Consider the following 23,875-nt stretch of genomic DNA (forward strand, 5'->3'; position numbering starts at 1 on the left):
GGGAGGACAGACGTACCAGGGAGTGGAGATAAGAGGAAAATGAGGCTGAGGAAGTTTACAGAGGGATATGAAAAGGAGGATATCCCCATTAAAACCTACAACATAAAACAAGGCTAAACATGGCTTTTTCAGAACCTCATGAAACTTGCAGCTTCTCTCACATAGAAGCCTGTAAAAGGCACAGCTTAAAGCAATTTGTAGCTCTATCTTATAATCTAAAAACAGACTGTTATACTAAGAGTTTGGACCTCACAATTACAGCCCTCACATGAAAATGAAAGGCATTAAATTCTCCTCATCTCATCACAAGAATAAATTTATAAACCAGCTATGTTTACCCAAAGTCAAACCCAATTAAAAGGCTAAATAAAGGATGACATGCATCATTGACAGAAGAAAATAATCCACTTTTGCATGCTGGAAAGTATCGCTCAACTATTGCCATGTTTCCTCCAAAAGCACCCCAGACTTTGCTGTCCAGGAGGTTGTATGGTGGCCAGCGAGGGAAAATGATCAGCAACAGCCAAAATGAAAAACGTTCCAGTACGTTCCAACAACCGAGAAACGATGCAGATGAAACAAATGTGCTGCAAAAGCTGCATTTACATCGAACGTGCTGCAGAGAAAAAATTTAAAGTTGAAAAACAAACTCAAAAGCAGCTGCTTAAGAGAAATACTGATAGCTAGGACCGCCACAAGGTGCTGCTGGTAGCACTAGTGTATCATTTTATTTTCTCTCCTCACTATTGTTAATATAATGTACGAAAGATGATTGAATTACAGCATTGAAGTTATAAAACACTCTTTCACAACTAATATCTAAATGAAGAACAATTAAAAGGATCACAGAGAAAAATCCCTGTATTAAAGCAAATATGAACTGTGCCATTTAAGATATCATTTACCTTTTAAAGTATATTTCTAATATTAAGTTGTTGTAGTTTAGAGATCATTATTGACTCACAAGGTGTAAAGGCTGCACTATAAAGCCCTTTCTAAACCACTACTGCACACTTTAGCAACATGTATTGAAAGACGTCTGCACTCACACAGCTTATCCCATTCTAGTCTAACATTCATACCTCCACACACTGCATTCAGTTTAATGAATTATAATGATAAAACAACAAAGGACATCTAGATGTGGCTCTGTCTGCAAAGATGTGTAGCAACTGACAGCCTTGAACTATTTTAATTATATGTTAAGAATAGCAATGCACAAAATTAATGGTATGATATCAGTATCTGCAGACATGAAAATGTATAGAATATAAACAATCAACATTTGGCTACAAAAATCTGCCAATATGATCTTTAAAGTCCCTGTAAAGTGACAAAAAAAACTTTCTTTTAGGTTTATTGTATGAAAAGCCATTATGTGATGAACTACCAGGCCAAATTTCATTCATGAAAAACAAGTCTAAGTTTATAAAATGAAGACTCAAAATCAGGAAAAGTGAGGCAGGAAAATCTGCTCTAGGATGGCGTGGGCGTGTCAGTTGAAAAAAACTGAAGCCACACCCACTCACAAGAAATATGATCCTCTCAAGTTTTAACAATGCATCTTGCCAGAGCAGAGAGACAAACAGAAGTCTGGGATTAAATCACTGTTTTCTGACACAAATCTCTCTGTGACGATGCTTTTAATGACCCGTAGTCTACCATGGCTGATAGATTTTAAGTTTACCTCACAATAAACAAAAACACAGCATGAATGTTAACTTTAAATGAGATCAGCTAACTACATTTAACTAACTGTATTTATATGTTACAGTTAAGTTGACAAAATTAAACTTCAAAATCATGAAAAACCAGATCAAAATTGTAATTTCAGCTGAAACTGCGTGGGGATGCTAACAGCTGAATTGTGGAAGAACTGCTGAAAATAGCCAAAAGCACAAAAATAGCTGAAAATAGCATAAAATGGCATAAAAGCAGCTGAAAATGGCATTCAATAGCTAAAAAAAGGATAAAAATAGCTGAAAGTAGCCTAAAAAAAGCTGAAAAAAGATTAAGAATAACTGAAACTAGCCTTTAATTAGCAGCCAATAGCATAAAAATAGCTGAAAATAGCCCAAAGTAGCTAAAAATTGCATTCAATGGCTGACAAAGCTGAAAATAACACAAGAAGCTGAAGAGTATGATAGTAGAACAGTCAAAATTGCACAAGGAATGTAGAAGTTATGTGAAGTTAAAAAAAAGTGCAGATTTGTGAAATTTTGCCATCTGTTTAATGTTGTTAAAAAAAAGTTAAATACTTTAAAATTATAAAAGTTAGAAATGAGAAAAGACATAGCAGTGGAATGATGAAGAACCTTCATTTTATAAAATTTAAACGGTGTCGATACGACAAAGAATGAAGGAGTAGATAGCCGGCGCAGAAGTAGAATAATAAACAAAATGGCAGACATGCATATCAATAGTATGGATCTTTACTCAGCATCCCCACTAATGAGGCAGAAAAATCTACTCTAGGATGGTGTGGGTGTGTCATTTGAAAGAGCTGGAGTCAAATATTTTCTCTGCTTAAATAAAACCAAGTGTAACCAAGTTACACATAGATCTTAGTGTTTTCACATGTTGATTAATGTTATTCCAACATATCTAGTGTGCACCTCACACTGCATCCAGCAAAAACATTGAATTTGGATCGTTGATGTGAAAATGCACAGTTAGCCCATCGTCCAGTGAAAAAATAATGTAAATATGGGACCTGATATCTTTATTGGATCAGATCTGGCCCATCTCTACTTTAAATTTCTTACAAAATGTGAAGAGAGTAGAACAACAACAAAGCTAAACAGACTACTGCTTTCTGACACCAGGCTTTGTATATTTGTTTGGCTGTTATTGCAAAAAAGCAAACTAAGTTTGTTGAAAAAACAAAATGAAAGCCACCATGCCTACATGTTGCCTACAGTTTGTGAAACATGCTTGCCAGCACCCATGGTGTCTTCTAAATATTCCTCTCAGACACTCGAGGTGAAATCAGAAACAGGATAAAAACGTAGTCATGATGTTGTCTTACCCATGCCTGTGCGATCCCCGGGAGCGTCCCGAGTAGTAGGAATACCCAGAGTAGGTGGACTCCGTATCCATGACGAAGCAGTCCCGCCCAGTCGAGCTGGGCTCAAGGCAACACAGCGGCTGCTCGGCTGGACCGCAGGCACACACAGAGCACGCTGATGTCGAGCCAGAGGCGCTCGATTTGCTCGCTCAGGAGGCTGACAGGGGTGGCGAGCTGTCGGCAGTCAGGCTTGAAAGCGACCCTGGGGGCGCCCGGTGAGGAAACATCAACCTGGCGAGAGAGGAGACAGATGGGAAATTTGAATTCAAAGTGTTGAAAAGTCTGGGACAGCTGCCCACATCTGACCGTTTAAAATCACAGGTTTTATCATCACATCTTTAATTTATCATGGAGCATTTGTTAGCGCTCCTCCTGTTAAAAAAAACGTCTGCAGCTGCATGACAATTTGTATATTTTAGCTTCAAACCTGCAGTGACAACAACGTGTTAAAAGCAGCTCTCGGGAGTCTATGATGCAGATAAGAGAAACAGAGCGACCGTGAAGCAGCAATTTGCTCTTATTCCCACAAGCCTGACACGCAGCAAACCGTGCAGCCTGAATATGACGAGCTGAGAGACGATGAAGAGAGAGTGAGGGCTGCTGGAAGAAAGGGTTGCCAGTTTGGGAGCAAATGTCAAGGAAGTAAGGAGAAATTCACAGATTTGCTCAAGACAACATACCCTTTCTTAACCTAAAAGAGGCAAAACTTTGAACAAACTTTGAACAAAAGGCTCAGTGGTTCAGTACAAAAAAGACACGTCTCCTTAAAACCATCACAGCAGCAGTCAAGGGTGAAATAAACGCAAGGAAAGTAATGATTTGCTTGTGGCTAGGACATGGTTTAGTTAAGAATGATGAAACTTCATGCATGAAATTACGTGATATCTATACTAACACTTTCACACAGCCGAAGGCAGCTCTGATCATTCGTATTTTTATCACACTGAGCCGTTATCTTGATTTACTGAGGCGTGAATTTGTATTCATGAAGTGACAGGATGATAAAATTATCTCTTATTTAGTTTTTATTCACTGATTTATAGACAGAGTCATACATCAGTTAAAAAAACAAAACACTCTAACAAATAAGGACGTTTTTACATGATACAATCTGTAACTTTTCGCTAAATCAAGGCGTCAAAAAATACTTAACTTTTTAAAAAATTCATATATATCACTGGCCATGTGCTTAAAGTCACAGGTTTTCAACAAGCCGTGCATGAAGAGGAACTTAATACCACATGCAATTGATCGGTGTCCCGCTTCCCTCACTTATATCTACAAGGAGAAACCCCCACTCATGTATCCTCCGAAAGTCCGCTGGATGGAGTCCAACCTCCTCAGCCCACGACCCCCAAAATAAAGCTGCCAGAGACTGAGGACCCCCACTGTACCTGAAGGTGACTGAACACAGCCATGCAGACAAGGCCGTCCATGAGGGGGGAAAAAGTAGAGAGCTTTCTGGGGCCCAGACATACTGTCATAGTCATTATAGAGTTAAGCTGTGATATCTGTACTTTCTTTTCTGAATAATGACTTTTATCAAAGCAACAAAATCTTTTTCAAATTTATTTGTGCCGTAGTATATATCCATCTTTAAAAAAGCAAGCTTAAAAAGTGGTATAATTGGTTAACAGTGGCAATATTGGCTTAAAAGTGGTGAAATTAGATTTAAAAAGTGGCATTTAAATGGGCAAAAATGGGTGGAAAAAGTTGCGAAATGGGATTAAGAAAGAGGGAAAAACTGGGTAAACTGAGGCAGAAAAAAGGCAGAAAATGGCAGAAATGCATAACAATTAGTAAATGTGGTTAAAATGTGTAAAAATGAGCGTAAAAAGTGGTACATAAGAGTTAATTGTGGCAATAAAGGGTCAAAAGAAGCAACAATAGATGGAAGAGGAACAAATTTGTTTTGAAGTGGCAAAGACCGGCAGAAAAGGGTTTAGAGGTGGTGAAACGGGATTAAAATGAGGCAGAAATTGGTTAAAAGTGGCAAAAATTGGTGGAAAAAATCAATGGAAATGGGTTTAAATATGTAAAAATTGGTGTAACATCGAAAAATCTGTAAAAAGACAAAAATCAGTGCAAATTTCACAAATTTGGTGAAAAGCGTGAACCAGTGGCAAAAATCAGGTGGGAAAAGTGGTTAAAAAGTGGCACAAATAAATATTTTCAACATTAGAAGCCAAAGAATGGAAGGGCCCAGTCTTTGGTTCATCAGGGGTCCAGCCAGATCTGTTAGCCTGCTGTTAGCATGCCAGTGTGCAGACTTACTTTCACAGATTTTTTACACACTACTTTGATTTCAGCACAAATCTCATCAAATGAATGTTTTATTTTACTTTTTAGCAATTATATACATATATTTTCATAAAAATGGGTAAAATATACAGTTTCAAATCATTCAAAAATTATTCGTGGTGTCTCCTAAGGCTTCTGGTGACCCCCTCTCAGTGTCTTGCGACCCCCACGTTGAGAACCACTCTGTTAGACTACAATAAATCGTTGTAAATGCTGGGGTGTCTCCCCCCTGAAACAAACTGATTGGGCTTTAACTTTGAAAAACACAACGACAGAGGAACTTACCAAGATGCACAGAAAGCAGTGCAGAGAGGCATCCATCACAGTACCACACTGCAAGTCACTGGAAGACAAAGGCCTACTTTTTAAGGGTTTTATCATAAATACAGTTAAAATAATTGTTGATTTTTAAGGCAATGTGTCACTTCATGATGTTGATCCTCAGATGGCTCAGGGCTTCGGAGGGCTTATGTGTGAAAAATTATAAAACAAGATAAGGAAGTCAAAATACTAGACCATAACCAGTGCTGCAGAGAAGGCATATCAGAGCCAGGGCTCCTGAATAAATCAAATAAAATCATACTAAGGCAGACTTTGTGATACTGGACATTGTTGTAGTATTGTGCAAAGAGTCAAAATGATATTTTTTCATTATTTAACTTGTGATTTACACCCTTAGTAAGTAAAGAAACTATTTTCATCAGTACTTTATTTTGGACTTAGGTTTTAAAAATCTGCTATTACAAAAGAAACAGGACTTTGTGTCTTGAAATCTGTGGGCTTACATTTTTAAATCTTTTCACCCCAGTGGAAAAAAATCGATTTCTCATATTGATTGGGACAGGAGCTGCTGCAACAGACACTGCCTTTTCCTCCTGCATTCATAAAATACCTGATTGTTTTGCAATTCAAGTTGACAAAAAGTCAATATGTACATCTCTGAACACATATTTTTCAATATCAGACATTAAGCTTCTTCTGTTTCCTCTTAAATTGTATCTGCAATATCATAACTGGGAAGACAGAGGGACACATCTCAAGTCTAGGGAGGAACTCAGACATAAACCGCTACAATAAGACAACATGTGAGCCCATTTGAAGTCTCTGTGCAGCATTCCTGTGAATATAAACCTCATCCACAGATTAACTAACTTCTTCTGTGCATGCATATTTGATACTAAATGCAACACTTAAGAGTTTCTGCAGCAGGTAAAGGCTTTTGTTTAAAGTATATAACCTCGCTGTGATTGCATCCATTCATATAAGAGGATGTCACGGGAATTGCATTCCCAGATTGGACCAGCGTTACATCATTCCAGAGGAATCAGGCAAGAAATCTGGCTCCACATGCACATGCAGATGCAGAACAAAGTCAAGCATCAAACAGTAAAAACAGCAAAATCTCATGTAGGATCCCTCAGCAGGTGGAGGGTTTGAACGCAGAAAAAAGTGCGATCAAAGGAGTAGACTTGATCAGGAGTGATCAGTCAGTGAGCGTAAGCGAGCACAGATGTGAATGAGACACATTTACAGAGACAGACATGAGTACCTGAATAAAAGCAGGGAGACGGAGAAATGTGGGAGCTCCAGGCTCCCTGTTTGCCAAAGTATCACGCTCACACTTTAAGGATTTCAAACAGCTCTGGGGTGAGATGAAATGTGTGAGGAGTGAAACGCACAGGTAGTTAACTCAAAAAGCCCTAAATCTCATTTCAGCTCAGACAACATTCAGCTCCCTGAGCTCGTGCACTCTGAGGCAGCTCACCCACGCTTGGCATTTATCAACCACAGGCCCTATGGAGAGGAGGACGAGAATAGCTCTTATTAAATGTGAGCTGATATTAAACAGAGGGATCTGTCAAACAAAGCCTACAGGTAGAGTCATCTATCAGCAGGATGCTATGTCCGCTATGAGCACATCAACAATCATCCACTAAGAGTGAATTTTTTCTGTTGGATGCCAACAATGATAAGATGCTTCAAATTAAATCAAAACTGAACTTTTTTCTGCTATATTGAAGATAGATCAAACCCTTTACGAACACTTTCACATGAAAATCTCAACAGGGATTATCAGGATGCAAAATAGAAGTACAGTGCCTATTCATTTTATCCTCTACCTTTACAAGCCTTCCAGGGCCAGCTGCCAAGAAGCATCCCCCCAGCATTATGCTGCCACCACCAAACACAGCATTTGGCCTCTCCCATAAAGCTTTAATGAGGGGATATTCTCATGAGCAGGGGTACTCAGAGGACCAACTTCAGATGGAAACTTGTGAACCTATGCCCATGTGAGCTACTATTCTCACAAGACTCTTTCAGGACATTTCTTATTAAGTATAACGGCTCACATACGCCTGCAGCCTGCATCACTCCCCATCCAGAGTTCCCTACCTCACTGAACGCCGGTATTTTACAGACCTTCAGCTTTCCAGAAGTAAATTAGGAAAACTGACCCTGACCAGAAGAGCTGAATGGAACAGGAAGGAGACATGTCTCCACCCGAATGCTATATGCATCCCAGTAAAAGTGTTCGAAAATGTGTAAATGAATCTAACTGGAGGCTACAGCTCCCAGGTGTGCACTTTTGATCACCCTTAAGGCTTGGTTATACTTGCCGCGCGGACGGCCACACGGACAACAACTGATGTGGAATCATGATGCGGTCATGTTCAATGCATGGACACTTGGGACCTCACGGATGCGTCAAGCATCAAACGGGCTTAAGAAACAGAGGAGGGGAAAGGATGCTGATGAGTTTATCTGACCAGTGTCTTAAGAAATTAATTTTGAAAAAGTAAGGTAAGATGGGAATATTTTTTAAAACGGATGAGGAAAAACCTCCATTTTCAAAAATACCCGCTCACGTAGACCTGGCCTAAGTTAGCACGTTCTAACCCACAATTTCTATCTGAAAGGTGTTCGGCCTGTGCCACGCACTCAGGAGCAAATCACAGAGTCTCATTTTGATGGATCCACTGCCAGCAATCATCAGTCTGAACAGAGCAGGTAAACTCAAACTGGAAGTCAAGACACAGAAATGCACAAACCATCTGGTCAATTTCAAAATACAACACCAGGTACAGACTGGCCAAGGGTTTATCTCTTCACTACAATGTCAAACATGAACGACAAATCAACCCCAGACCAAAATGATGTTAGCTGCAATAGCAGAGCTGCAGTTAATGCAATGTAAAGTCAGACTGAAACCACTGAAGACTCAATGTTAGATAAGCATCTACAAACAAGCTAGCAGCAACTTAGCTCACAACCCAGGGGCTGCCCGGGAATGTGAATGAAACAAATTATCATTAAAAAACTACTTCAATCACTGTCTTTAACTGTTTAATCACCACCAACTAAGCTCTTGCTAAATGTAAAGAAAAACTGCAGAGATTCAACTAATAAAATGTGAGTTGACTCCAAGTCTTATCTACCAACTATGTAAATCAATGACTTTTAATGGGACGGCCCTCCCTAATAACTCACACACTCTCCTACCTGCTCCTTCATTCCTCCACTTTGTCCTGACACGGTCCGCCCCCCGATCGAAACCTGCGCTGAAACTCTCAGGCCAGCCTCGCAGCACAAACACAAAGATTTACGGCTGATTTATGGCTCCAGTCGCCTTTAAGGTGCTGAGAAACTGAGCAAGCTGCTCCCTCACTAGGCATCCCCACTTTTCTGCATTCGCAACTCCAGGAAAAGAGGCCAGAGATGTGCGGTCCTTATCTGCCACTTAGAGGGAAACACAAATCACTAAGTCCAAAAATACACTGTGGTACAAAAACATCAAGTCTGACCCAGTTCTGAGGAGGAGTGTAGCGTCGGCACATCTGTGAGTGACTCTGTGTTCATGCATGCTTGTGTGATTGTCACAGACTCCTGAAAATGCTTTGAAGGTTGCGCAACTGCATATTTGCTTGTCCCTGCATATCGTTTTAAATGTCTGAATCACCCTCACATGGTGACGAATCCTCCCTCAACTGGTTCTCCAAAGTCTGAATGCCAGCCAGCTGCAGAATACTGACGGTGAAGCTGGCTTTCCTTTCATTTGAAAGTTTTGAAGAATTCTGATGCACTGTTGCCACAAACTTTTTGCATTCAACTTAACAGATAAGATAAAAACTAGAGAATGCTTAAGTTTAGAGAGAGGATGTAGAGCTGTAAAAGAAGTGAAAAATGCTCTACATAGGGGTGTAAAAAGTTTTTAATTACAACCTTTATTTCCATTTTTTGGCATAATTAAGTTAAATTACTTACTTAAAAAATATTTTTACTCTGCAAGTAACAAGGATTTTACAAAATGAATGCTGAAAAGAGCAGGGAATTTGTAAGACTTTGAACTGACCAATATTCTATGCAGATGATACTGTGCTTTATATTTGGGATGCTCCAATGTATCAGTTAAAGAAGGTTATAAAAAGCTAAAATTTTGAACCGTAAATCAAAGCTACTTTTTCCTCTCTTGCTGTCTGTTATTGTGCCGTTCTATTAACACTATGCATGCCTTTGTAGCTCTTTGTAGTCTTTGTAGCTCTCTCTGGGTCTTTTAAAGATTAAATCCACACCATTAACTCTGATACTGAGCGTCTTTTTTATCGGTTTTTAAAGCTTTTTGCTGTTAGCTTAGAATTTATTGTTTTGACACATGGGCTGTGACAACCAATGGCAGGTTTTTCCATCGTTGCGTCATGCTTTGTCAAGCAGCATGTGTCTAACAGGGCAGATCCTGGTGGAGACGGCCGGAATAGCTCATAATGGAGAGGAAAAAAGACAGAGAGGCTGTGACGTGGCCCTCTGTATCTCTGCTAAAAAGAAGGAGGTTTAGTTGTACTGCAAGTCTGTAAACAATGGTAGCTGGTGAAAAGATTAGTGTGGATGTGGCACTATTTTAGAACAAGACAAAATTTCTAGGGATGCACAATATTGGATTTCTTGGCAATATCCGTTATGCAGATATTTACAGATTAATTTTAACCGATACGGATATCGATACAGATATTCAAATATGTGTTTCAGACCTACATCTTCAGGTCTTCGGCCATATTTGAGTGTATAAAGATGAACAAAGACACAAACTTAAAACACACTTTGAAGTTAAGGGACTGAGAATGAACAGAGAACCACACCTCAGTTGGCGTAGGTCTGTCGATCCAGCCTAAAACTTTACAAGCTTGATACATGCTGATACTCCCAACCAAAATATCGGTTTTAAATATTGGTAGAAATGTTGATAATCTGCAGATACCAATAATTGCCTTTTTAAGCAAGTATCTGCCAATACTGATATCAATATCGTGCGTCCTTAAAAATGTCTTTATCTAAAGAAGAAGAGAGTTTTTCTTGGTTCTTCTTCTGCCCTGCTTTGCCAAGAGTTTGATTTTAATTTTGACACCTATTTCAAATTTCAGTCCCATTCTTTAGATTAAAGGCCTATTAGTTTTAGTCACATTTTGGTCAGTTTAAGTCGACAAAAACTCAAAAAAATTTCAGTCTAGTCTTAGTCCATAAAAATCCTCACATTTTAGTCTTGACTTTAAGTCCAAGCATTTATTCTCTTGCCTAAATCTGGTAACAAGTCATGGTAGTGTGTTTTATGCACCCTGTCAAATCTGAGGTTCCTGCTTTCTACAGCTGAGAGGCAAAATCGCTACAGATACATTTTATTTTGACAGATTTACCCACAGTGGAGAAATATCCTGGACTTTGAATGTCTGACTAAAAAAAAGCCTACATTTTTAGTCTAGTTTTAGTTGTGTTGACGAAAACTGGACTTCCTTTTTGTCAGTTTTACAGATCTATTTTTGGGCAGTCTAAGTCTAGTCTTTCTCACGGAAAAAAAGAGTGCTGACAAACATTTTTAGTCATAGTTTTAGTGAACAAAATTAACACTGCACTGATAGTTTAATATAACACCTGGAATGGGCACTGGTATTGCCCAGAATTTCCAAATTGGTGTTTTTACACTGAAGAGTCCTCTTTAAGCTGGGTCAAAACTGTAACGTGTGCCTTGTGGGTAGTTTGACATTATTTTCTAATAAATTGTGATATATCACCAGATTTCTGCCAATATATATGTCTACAACTAACATGGAAGTGTATGGCATCGTAATGCTCTTAAGTAATCTAAAGGTTAAATAACAACCGCAAAGCAAGCCAGACACAATCACAAAGGCATTTTCATCACCTGTTTAAATCCTCTTAAGAGCAAAGGCACATGGGTAAATGGGGATTAATGCAGTCTGAGTGCAATTATTTGAAAGAATGCAGGTTTACAGCTGATCAATTACTTCCTCAGAAACTGCACTCATCATTTCCTCCAAATGTCCTCTGAGACTGTTTCAGATGCTTCACGCTGAGCAGACTGTACAGTCCAGTCCCTCAGCACCACCACAGCCAGGGCTCTGAGGTCTATATTGAAGTGAAACAGGATATGCGGGTGTTCTCACATGTGGCTTCTGTGTTTGCCATGCTGGAGTAAATGGGTAAGCAGAACCACTTCAAGTTTGCAGAAAGAGTCGGAGGGTTGTAACAGGAATCCCCTGCTCAGGAAGAGAAGGAGGGAGGCAGGCTGGGAGTCTGGGCTGATTCTTCACAGTTAATCCAAAAACCCCCGCTGAGCTGACGATTTGTCTGTTAGTCCTGGCAAACACCGACAGCAAGGGGCGAAATGATCATAGCGTCAAGCATGGCGAGGGGTTTATTCCTTTTTGAACATAAATCATTGTTTGGGAAAACTTGTGTGTGCCAATCGTATCCCAGATTCCTTCAGGTAATACAGCACCTGGCATTTTAATAAAATATAACACTAGGGGATAAAAAATACAGGAAAAAATGATACACAAAAGCTAACAGGTGTAGCAACCTAAGCCTAGACTCAAGAAACAACAACAGAATAAATATCCGGCAGCCTACACTGGGAATGCAAACAAACAACCCAGCGTAAACAACCCTGGAAAGACTTTCATCTGAGCGCAGAGCTGCAGAAAAGTAACACCGGAGCCAAGAGACATCTGCTGTCAGTCGCTGCAAAAAAAACAGAGCAGCTTCGTGCATCTTTTCCAATAAAGCCTCTGTGCAGGCGCTCTACAAGTTAACACCCTGATAGTGTCAATATGTAGTGTAACGTATTTGCAGGGCGAACAAAACAGGCTCTAGTTTGTTCACAAAAATGAAAAGTGGGTCCTTGTTTTGAGAACACTTTTGTGATTGGGCGCCTGGCATAATTTTCAGGAAAAGTGCTTCATATGCATGAGTTACAAGGATGCATCTCAATCTCAGTTACCCACAAACCACCATGCCAGGGAGAAAGCTAAGTGCAATTGATGTTGTCATGTCTAGTATCAGTTACAAGATAATCAGAGCTTTCTCAGTCTGAAACCTGCAGAATGAAGCTTATAAAATCTCATATGTTATATGCTGCACATTTCCATTACCCATAAGGCTAAGTAGACATCATAAATGGTGCACCACTTTTGCAAAGCAAAACTAATCTTCAAAGAATGCTTGCATGTCAATATGGAAGCACACGCTGATGCCAACTAAAGTGAGAGTTCATTCACAAAAGCGGCTCATCAGTCATCTTGAAGTCATTTTTGCAGCATCAAACTTAAGCAAACAGCTCGACTGTAAAGTTTGTCCAGAATGCATGCCAGCTAAATCTCCAGGGTGACTTGTTTATTCTAGCATCTTCAACAGAGGCATGCAGCAGAGGACGAGGAAACTCAACCTGAACTAGAGCATATAGAGTGAGTAGAAGAGGACATAGCAGAGTGACGATGGAAACCATAGGATGAGATACAACACAGTTAAATGTGATATATTATACACTACGATATCAAACAGTAAGATACAAAACAATACGTTACAGTACAATAAGATACAGCAATACATAAGCAGTATTTCCCACCAAATAAGACTGTACATATGAGGACATTACGTTTTGGCTTCTCTACATTATAGAAATCATTTTTGGTATTAGAATTGATGAGATAATTGTACGAAATAACGTCCATTCAAGTTTAAGGTATTTGCTTGAAATGCTGGGATAATTTGCTGTTTGGATATTTTTGGGAATTTGCTCAGAAGTTATACAGTTTTTATGCTTGGAGGATATTGTATATTTCAGAGTTTCTTCTGTTTTTTTTTTTGCATTTTTAGGGGAATTTGAGAAATTTATTACCAAATTTGGGGGAAATGAATTAGGGATTTGGGTTTTGGGACTGTCCTTTGAAATTTTCTGCATTTTTCTTAGAAAATTTCAGGGGTTTTTTTGTTTTGTTTTGTTTTGTTTTTTTGATGTTTCCATCACTTTCATGGAATTTTGGAGAATGTTTTTTAACATTTCTAGAATTTGCAAAGAAGTTTAAAGGGGAATTTGCTTTTATATTTGGCAAATGTGCTTTAATTTTTTCATGATTTGCGTGGAATTTTGGGGGTAATGTTTATTGGAATTTTAAGGAAGTTTCACTGAAAGATTTGAGGACTATCAAAAGAAATACTTGGGTATGCTTTGGTTTTATATTAGGGATGCACGATATTGGATTTTTGCTGATATCCGATATGCTGATATTTATAGATTCATTTTAGCTGATACCGACATTGATACCGATATTTATGTATGTTTTACATTGAACACAATTTTAGGTTTGATGGTGAAAAGACAAACAAACTTTTTTTCTTAAAACACACTTTAAAGTTTAAAGAATGAGGATAAATAAAAGAAAAGATCTCAACTTACATAGGTCTGTTGGTTCAGCCTAAAACTCCACTAATTTATTAATATTTACAGGCAAATTTGACAGTTGATATATGCTGATATTCATGTCCAAAATATCGGCTGTAAATACCGGCAAAAATTTTAATATCTGTTGATACCGATATCTGGCCGATAATATTGTGCATCCCTAGTTTATATGGGTTTATTTTACGGAATTTGTTTGGGTTTTGGAAAGGAAAATTTCCAAGAAATTCCTGTTCAACGATAAGGCTGATTTATTCACTTATCAGACAGTACTTATCTCAAACAAGTGGGAGAAACTAAAAATGCTCTCCTAACAAAGGCTCAGGTCTCAGGAGGATATAAAAACGCTTAAAAAAACATCACTCGCCTCTTCAAATGTTTCACTCAGTATTCCATAATCATAGGCTGAGCTTTGTTTACCAAGGCTGATTGATGATGAGGAAGCAAATATCATCCTAGGGTGCAGAAGTAAAGGATGACATCAGCAGTGAGTAGCTGCAGAAAAAATGTTTACAAGGCAAAGTAAGAATATGGATTTCTAATGTGAAATGTCACTCTTTAAATAGGGATGAAACAATTCGTCAGCACTAAATTCGATGATGAATTTTGTCACTGATGGAGACACTTTCCTGGTAAATTCATAGTTCACTAAAGTGGACTAACTGGCTCAATAGCCGGCCACTGGTGGACTATCAAAATAGCTGTTAGTTGTGAATTCATATATAAATGGACACCTCTCTCATCCATGGATGGTGATGGTTAAGTAGTGTTCAGAACTTTAAAGCATGTTTGAGCCAAAACATTGAGGCTAAAGTAAGGTGTAAACATGGCAGGAAGGATGCACACAACCCAGGTCGTGGTCTAGACGTCCTTGCATACTACCAGGGGCATGGGACAATAATTAGTTGGCAAAATTTACAAAGTCCACACCTTTAGGGCAGATTTTTCGACACCAATTTGTCAAAGGAAATTACAGTGTTTGCTTATTTAGAGCTTCCTGGAAATTTCAGTGGTAGCTGGGTATTTTTCTCCTGCAAAAACACGGAAGCTTTCTGCAGAAGACCTTGCACTTCTTCCTCTGTTCACCTTGATTTCTTCCTGATAGTTTAGCAGTAGATTTGGGGTGAACTGGACTGGTAACAATATCGGTGTATGACTGTAACTGCATTAGAAAAAAAGGCCAAATTCACTCAATCAGAAGCTGAAACATGCGCTACAAAGGCCAGCAGTGGCATGAAGTTAGTAGAGGTAGACTGTAGAAGGCAAGAAACTGAAAATAAGGATTAAGGCGCAGGACTAGTGACTTGGTTTTGAACTCACAGCTGCAGCTCGGGCTGATTCAGAGTAATTTATGAGGCTGACCTTTTTGAAGCTGTTAAAGGAAACTCCACACAGGCACATAGCTGACACACTGGACTTACTAACCTGGTAACACACACGTGAACTCTTACAGCTTCCCAGTAAACACACATATTCAGTTAAGTATCTCTGCTTTGCTTGACTTTCTGAGCTCTGAAGCACTGAGGCACTGCTTTTCATTCTGACCTGAGTCTCTCTCTGCAGACACTTATGAGTGGGAGTCAAGAAGCAGCAGGAGAGCGTCAAGTTTCACGGAGTAAAGCGGCAAATTAAGCATCTAATGAACCAGATAAGAAGATCCATTATGTTTCTGTTCAAAACCTCCTTTCATGCAAGCAATTCAGCCGCTACTCTTTTTAGTGCAGACGAATGAAAAGCCTCCTGTAGCTCACTCACAATCTGCTGTGATTAATCCTAAAATCCTGCAGTCTTTTATGGCACACCTTTGATTCCTGCACCTTCAGATTTGACACTAAAATCTCTCCTTTGTAAAATAATAATCCAAGCAAAGCATGGGTAAAAAAAGAGGCCAATTCCCCCAGATTGATTGAAATCATCAGGACTGAATTTGTAGACGGCACGCGGTCTTGGACGGAGGCCAGTTTGAAGCTATTAAAAGCTCATTTGTATTTAGAGCTAATGGTGTATATGACCCGTGTTTACTGAGCAGAGAAGCTCTCAAACATGAGATGATGGGTTCACATGCATAAACAGAGATTAGCACATAATTAGCATACTCTTCAAAACTAGCCTGTGGGATTTGGCCACGCTTTTGATCCAATCTTCAACATTTTAGGGCTTTTTTAGGCAGAAATCTGCTGTTACTTCTCGCTTCACTGTCGCTATTATCACTAGCTCCTAGCACCCTGATCTGAAAAACTTCACGTTAGCTTGAGAGCCGCGGTCATGAGACGTGCCGGTACACGAGGGAACATGAAAACAAGTCACTTGTGGAAGTCTGGCCGGGTCACATGCTCGCTGTGTTGCTGTCGATGACTGAAATGAGGGGCCATTAACTCTGAGGAATTCAATCAGCATTCCTGAGTGTCACTGGATTTAAACTCCTGTTGGATATGAGACAAGCAGAGAGATAGGCTGGTTATTTATTTTACTCTATGAAGCAATCATTAACAGACGCCCCTAAATAAGAGCTATATCTGACCGACAGACTCCTAACATCATGAGTCACTTTTAGCCTTTACCTGTGGCGTTTTGGTGCTGGCGTTACTAGGCAACGACAATGAGCAGAGCCTGAGCAGTCACTCAATAAAGCAGCTGTTGATGACTGGAGTGAGGTTATCTATTTGTTAGTCATGAGTGCACACAGACAAAGATTCATGACTAACTTGTATGGCATTAAATAAATCCTGAATACTCTAAACAAGGCAAACCCTTCAACAAAACTGCCATAAAAACCATGTTGAATAGTCTACTAATAACTGTTATTAGCAGTCTTGGCATGGCTGTAAGGAAAGCTAAAAACAACTGCATAGGGACTTTTTATTATTAGACTGCTCGCCTCTATTGAAAAAAAGTAGCAATTTGCAGTAAAATAGAAAAAGGAAGATGAATCATGGTGCATCTTGATCTTGAACTGAACCCTTTATAAGGCAAGGAACCACTTCCTTTGTTGAATCCCCCAAACTCTCCTTGATTCCACAGAACCAGAATGCTTTTCCTCAGCCAATCAGACAAGATCAGTTGACATCATAGACAGTGATAACCAATCAGAGTTGACCAGAGTAGAGCTGAATGATTTGCAAAAATAATCTAACTGTGATTTTTTTCCTCAGTATTGCAATTGCGATTTGATATGCGATTATAACAAGCTTTAAGCTATAAAGGAGGAGGCTGGGGTGGAGGAGGGGACACTTTGGACAGCTGTGTTGAGACAAAGAGCTGTGATTGGCTGTGGGAGCTGGGAGGCAATAATTGGTGTCTGCTGGCTATGAGCCAATCATATTACTTAAGTCAGTGGTTCTCAACCTTTTCAGCCCCAAAATAAAGGAGCCAGAGACCGGGGACCCCCACTGTACCTGAAGGTGGTTGAACAGTCACGAACATTCAAGAATATTCATGTGGAGACAAGGCCTTCCATAAGGAGGGTTAAAGGAGGAGGTTTCTGGGACACAGCCAAACTGGGGGCCAGTGGAGGTCAGCAAAACCATGGTCCATTGTGAAGTTAAGCTGTGAAAACCATATTTTATATTTGAACTGAATGATAACCACTCTTACCAAAGAAACAAACATCTTTATTTATTCATTTAGCCTTCATTAGATGAGAAAAATCTTTTGTTAAAAACATAATTAAAATGGGTTAAAAATGGCTAAAATTAGATGATAATAAAAAATGGTGAAAAGGTGGTGAAAGTGGATTTTTAAAGAACATAAATGGGTTAAAGTGGCAAAAATGGGCACAGAAAGTGTTAAAAGGGATTAAAAAGTGGCTGAAATGGCTATAAAGTGCAAAAAAAATAGTTGAAAATAGGTGGAATGGGATAAAAAATGGATACAAACTAGCAAAAAATGGGTTAAATGTGGTTAGAATAGGCAAAAAGGGGTTTAAAAAGGGGTTGATAGAGACAATGATGGGTCAACAGTGGCAAAAGTTGGTTTAGAAGTGGCAAAAACAGGTGGAAAAGTAATGGGAAGGGTTTAAATGGACAAAAATGGGTTTTCAGTGGCAAAAATGTGTTAAAATTGGAAAAATTGGTGTTGAATAGTGATGAAAAAGGGTTAACATTTTGTAAAATTGGTGTAAACTGGCAACAGTGTAATTTGAAAAATATCTTTAGTTTTTTTAAGGCATCTGGTGACCCCCTCTCAGTGCCTTGCGACCCCAAACGGGGTCCCGACCCCAAGGTTGAGAACCACTGACTTAAGTGAGCTCATACCAAGCTTCATCAATATTAGATAGAATGAACTAGGGCAGAATGATTAAACATATATATATATATAATTGCAATTATTGTTGCTCATATTGCAAATTTGATATCAGTTGCTTCATTGAATGGGGATCTTTTTTATGTTATGTCGTTGTATGTTTAATTTTAAAAAATGTACATAAAACATGAAAAAGACAACTTTTTAAATCATTTTTAAAAAATTACACTTGACTGTTTGTAAAATGTCCATAAAATCTCTGCTGCTGCAAAAAATGAATGTATTAAACTGGTATTATGACATATTTCAAGTTAAGGCAATATTGCAACGTCTGCCATTTGTAAACTGCTGCATGCCATATTGTGATTTGATCTCATTTGTGATTAACTGCCCACCCCTAGCCCAGAATGTCTCAAACTTTAAGAACATCTAAAAGTTAAGAAGTCTTGGGATATCACACAGTAATATTCTAGGGTTGTAATTTTGAATTTGTATGTATTTGGATGATTGCTCTATAAATGCTTAATACAGTAACAGAACATAACCAACTACTGTTTACAGACGCTGCTTCTAAATTTTTTCAGCTGTAACTCCATCTACAAAATCTGTTTATTTCATGTTAAAATGTCAAAACATTTATGCTGGAGTTGATCTTAAAAGCACTGTCTATAGAGTGTAAAGGAGTGTTCATATTTATCTGACTTGCTTGTCCTCATGTGTAGAAAACTGAGGATGCAGTTATTGTTGGGCAATGAAAAAAGTTTCAGTTTTAACGAACACACAGTCTTGGAAACACGTTGCATGCTGTTGCACATGTATTTATAAAATCTGATCTTAATATCAAGCAAAATAATTCTGTTTTTTTGTCAGATCAAGCAGCTTCTGATGCACCCTACAGTGGTGCATCCTGACATCAAATGTAGTCCAATCGTTGACATCTATTTGTTCATCAGGGGACACAACGCTCCAAAATGCTGCCATTAATCATATTATTTTTATTCAAGTTACTCCACTTTACTATTAAGCTATTAAATTCCTTGGCTTTTCTCCGTCTCTTGTAATGTGGGGGTTACGTTTCATATCAAGACATTACACTTTGTCTTGCACTGCCTCCAGGGTTGACTGAATTTAATCTCTTGTCATATTAAATAATCCAATCATTTTTCAGTTAAACCTGGGAGTCACAAGAACGAGCTTATGGCTCAATTAAAAACCCCAGACAGAAGGGGAAGAAAATGACATTGACGTGTTCCCCGTTTCCTCCTAAGAGACCAGCTTGTCTCAAACTAGAAGTCTAACAACGACCCAGAAGCGAGTATATTGAAATGTTTCTTGAACATGCTTCCAACATGCATGTTGTGACAGCTCTAAATACAAGCCACTATCACTATCAGCATTCCCAGAGCAGCTGTCTGGAAAACCAGAGCCTCTGTTCTGCGCATAAACGAAGAAACCATGAGATATGTGATTGTAACGCAACTCTCAAATGTTAATTACTTCCAGAACATTCCAGATTTCATGATAACAAAGGCTTTGAATAATTTATGGAGAGGACGGAGCAGCTGTAGTCACCATGTATGTCATTCTTGGCTCTAGCAGGGTCAGTTTCAGTTGCCTGGCAGCTCTGCTGAAACTCAAAAACTCCAGAAATTATTTTAGCCCATATTGAGTAAATGTGCCGGTTTGGTGCTGGTCAGTGACACAGATCATTCTTGAAATGTTAAGCTAGCATGTGCACACCGCCTGAATTTTTTCATTTTTATCAACAAAAAATCTATATAAAGAGAGGGAAAGCTTTCATTTGTGTTTCTTGAGGGCTGAAAAGACAAATTGAGTTTATCATGATCAATCAAGGTCCACAATAAGTGCACTAATTTTTTTGAACACATGCTCTAGAGTCCGTTTCAGTTCACTTTGGTTAAGGCATGTGTCTCCAGTAAATAACCCGCCCACTGCCCCAGAATGTCTCACTTTACTTTAACAACTTTACTGAAAGCTCAGTGGAAAAGTCAAAGTCATCAGAACCTTTTTAATGTTGTCTTATTTAATTTTCAGTCCATAATAAGTTCCTTTTTCCATAGTTAAGTTCATGTTAAAATTTTTAGGAAAAAAAAAATAGGGCTGTCAAAGATTAAACTTTATAATTGCGACTCAGAATTTCTGTAGTTAATCGACAATAATCGCACCTTTTTAATCGCACTTTAAAATTCTGTTTTTGTGTTTTAAACTGTTTTAGTGTCTCTTGTTTTACATTCTAAACAACGATTAAATGTAATTACAAATGAGCGCACTACTTGTGGACTTTGATAAATTGCAATTAACTTAATCAATTAGCGCACTAGTGTTTTTTTTTTTTTTTCCCCCGAAGATTTATTTTTGGGCCTTTTCGTGCCTTTATTAGTTAGAGGAGGACAGTGGATAGACTCAGAAAAGGAAGAGACATGCGGGAAATGGTGCCACAGGCTGGACTTGAACCCAGGCCGCCCGCGTACATGGTGCGCACCTTAACCACTTGACTACTGGCGCGCCCCTGCACTAGTGTTTTTAATCGCGTGCTCTATTGTCCCTTTCAGTTCACTTTGGTTGAGGCATGTCAGTGTCTCTGCTGCCACAGTGATTTAAAATAAGTCCCCCACTGCCCTAGAATGTCTCATTTCGCTTTAATAAAATTACTAACAGCTGAGTGGATAAATCAAAGCATCTGAACCCTTTTAGTGTTCACTTATTTCATTTTCAGTCCATAACAGGTTCCTTTATCCATGGTTAAGTTCATGTTTAAAAAATTCAGGAAAAAAAATAGGGCTGTCAAAACATTAAATGTTTTTTAATTGTGATTAATCTCAGAATTTCTGTAGTTATTTGATAACAATCGCACCTTTATTATCGCACTTTAAAATTCCACTTTTGCATTTTAAGCTGTTTAGTGTCATTTTCTATTTTTCAGTCTTTAACTATGATTAACTGCGATTAAAAATTAGTACACTTCTTGTGGACCTTGATTAATTGCGATTAACTCGATCAATCAAAGTCCACAGTAAGTGCACATCTTTTGAAGAATCGATTAATCGCATGTTTTATTGTCACTTTCAATACACTTTGATTAAGGTATGTCAGTGTCTCTACAGCAGGGATCAAAATTAAACACACTGATTTAACAACTGTTGTTAGCCTAGCATCTATTTTTGAACAGTTTATTGGTATTCAGATTATTCATTTTGAAGAAAATGAGCAGAATTTTCTTTGAAGACATTAAGAATTGAAAAAAAATTTCACCTACAGAGAAAAATACTTGTGTTTTTGCGCTTTTCACCTATGTTTAATCATTTCAATAAGGTTTTTGTTAACATATAGTTCCTTTGGTTCAAATTCAAATCAGTTAACGGTTATTAATTCGGCGTCATCATGACAGGCACGTGCTAAAGAAACACCTGCCTAGCATTTTCACCTTTATTACATGAAACTTACTAGCTTATAGTGCATTTTTTCATTCCACAAAACTGCTATTACCGAAAGGCAGCTAAATTAATTCCCTAGAAATACAGGAATAAAAGTAGACCAAAAGGAAATACTCGTCTAACTTTACCAGTAGTCTGTCTGGCGGAGCTCCCTCAGCTCCGGGGCAGGTCTATGCGCCTAGCCCCTACCTGTGACCCGACAGGCTGGCGGACCTAAGGGCAGGAAACTCCCTGGTTCAACGTGGCCTCGGAAGCCCCTCTCTCTTGCTCTCCTTTAGCAGCAGTAAATGTGTACTACTTAAAAGCAAACGCACTGAAAAAGCTGTTTCGTGTGTTTTTCTTACTAGCTTACTGATTGTTTTCTGGGGGTGCTACACGATATCCATCCGCGGGAACTCCGCCGCCGCAGGTTACAGTTTACAGCTGAGCTGCGGTGCACCAGCCGGGGTAATGCGGATCAAGTCAACCGTATGAAACATAGTTGACTTTTCTCACTGTGGCTCTGGGACTCTATGGCTGAGGAAGCCGTTAAAGACGCGTATTTCTGACACAAAGTACAGCGTGACTAAGTAGAAACTGTAGAAAAAAATTAACAGTTTACTTCGGTTTGTCCGCAGTTTGAGGGCATTCAAATGAAGTTGAAAGCCTTTCATACAGGTAGGCAAGAAAACAAGGGCGTGTTCCCAAGTCTTGCCTTAAAAACACACATTTCCCGTAACAATGAACAGCAGCATTTGTTCCCAACGTCTAAAAATAAGTAGCCATACATTTGAGTAGGCTTAACGAACCAAGACAGGACATCATAGCCTGTCAGCTCCCGCACTAACATCTGCAGAATACATATGACCGACACTATCTCCTGCATATTAAAGCATAACTCACCCGTTATCGCTGGAGATATCATTCCGCGTGGTTGATAATTTATCCAGAGGTTATAAAATAGTTTGCTCCAGAGCACACGGTAGGCTACAGTAGGAAGCAGCCCTTAGTAACCGTAGGAATCACCCTGGCAGTCAGGAATTTCACAGGGGGCAGTGCTAGGCGGTGTGTGGGGTGTGATGCAGAGGCATGGCGCTAGGGGGGTGTCGTCGACATGGGAAGGAACATCAGGCTGTTTCTGCCAGAGTTAAAAAGAAGTGAACCTGCATGAAGAAAGTTGATAACAAAAGTTTAAGAGCAGTTATACTCAGTGCGCGGCTCTTTTGTGGCGACTTGTGGCTCTTTTAAGTCTTACTTGGAAAAAATAATCCCCCCAGACATTCTGACCTCAGAAATGAACCATTGCAGAACCTACTTATGCAGTAGGTTTTAAATATAACATAATTGTCAGCCTTTGTTTTATGTTCTTTTATCCATCGGATGTGCATAAGGGAGAACATGCAAGATAGAGATCCCTGATTATTGAGAAAAGGGGCGAAACAAGTTCTAACTTGACTTAGTATTTTTGTTTAACTACAATATTTTTAAGAGGAGATTTGTGAAAGTTGAGGTCCGAACTAACAATAGTGTAAATGACCAGATTTTAAATTCAATTTTCTTTCCCTCAAAATGTGACTTTTTTTGTTAATCATTTCTTAGTTTTGGAAATTCTGTCTGACACATTAAAATGCATTATTTTTTTTAAATTTTATTAATCAAAAAAATAATGTAAAGGTTTCAGTTATCTAATAGTGAGATTTAGAATTGAAATGTATTTTTTGACTCATCTGAAGTATCTTATAAATTAGTAATTTCATACAGATCAACTGGTATAATAAATAAAAGGAGAATAAAATGAACGAGGGATAATATCTTTTTATAAACTGAAAAAGATAATCATCTGACAAATATATGACGGAGCTGACAAACATCTGAGAAGTTCTGAAAACATCTGACGGACTTGAAAAACATCTGACAGAGTTGACAAACATCTGACAGAGTTGACAAACATCTGACGGAGTTGACAAACATCTGACGGAGTTGACAAACATCTGACAGAGTTGACAAACATCTGACAGAGTTGACAAACATCTGACAGAGTTGACAAACATCTGACGGAGTTGACAAACATCTGACAGAGTTTAC

The 23,875-nt window shown here is 38.7% G+C and overlaps 1 protein-coding gene across 7 annotated transcripts in view; it reads right to left on the bottom strand.

The window, feature by feature from the left end:
* The window catches only part of LOC121506220 (vang-like protein 1), a 91,226-nt gene extending 68,404 nt beyond the window's left edge, over window positions 1–22,822 (bottom strand). For 2 of the 7 annotated variants that reach the window (XM_041781922.1, XM_041781915.1), the window contains exons 1-2: window positions 22,694–22,822; window positions 3,029–3,298 (exon numbers count right to left, since the gene is read on the bottom strand). In XM_041781922.1, coding sequence (XP_041637856.1) covers window positions 3,029–3,099 — 71 coding nt within the window. In that variant the 5' untranslated portion in view covers window positions 3,100–3,298; window positions 22,694–22,822. Of the gene's footprint in view, window positions 1–3,028; window positions 3,299–3,494; window positions 3,514–5,653; window positions 5,824–8,869; window positions 8,999–21,939; window positions 22,046–22,155; window positions 22,174–22,693 lie in introns of those variants that run through there. The other 5 variants (XM_041781920.1, XM_041781918.1, XM_041781917.1 and 2 more) reach the window with 5 other exon arrangements.
* Between the last annotated feature and the right edge of the window lie 1,053 nt (window positions 22,823–23,875).

Source organism: Cheilinus undulatus, linkage group 24 (genome assembly GCF_018320785.1).
Source record: "Cheilinus undulatus linkage group 24, ASM1832078v1, whole genome shotgun sequence".
Taxonomy (NCBI): domain Eukaryota; kingdom Metazoa; phylum Chordata; class Actinopteri; order Labriformes; family Labridae; genus Cheilinus; species Cheilinus undulatus.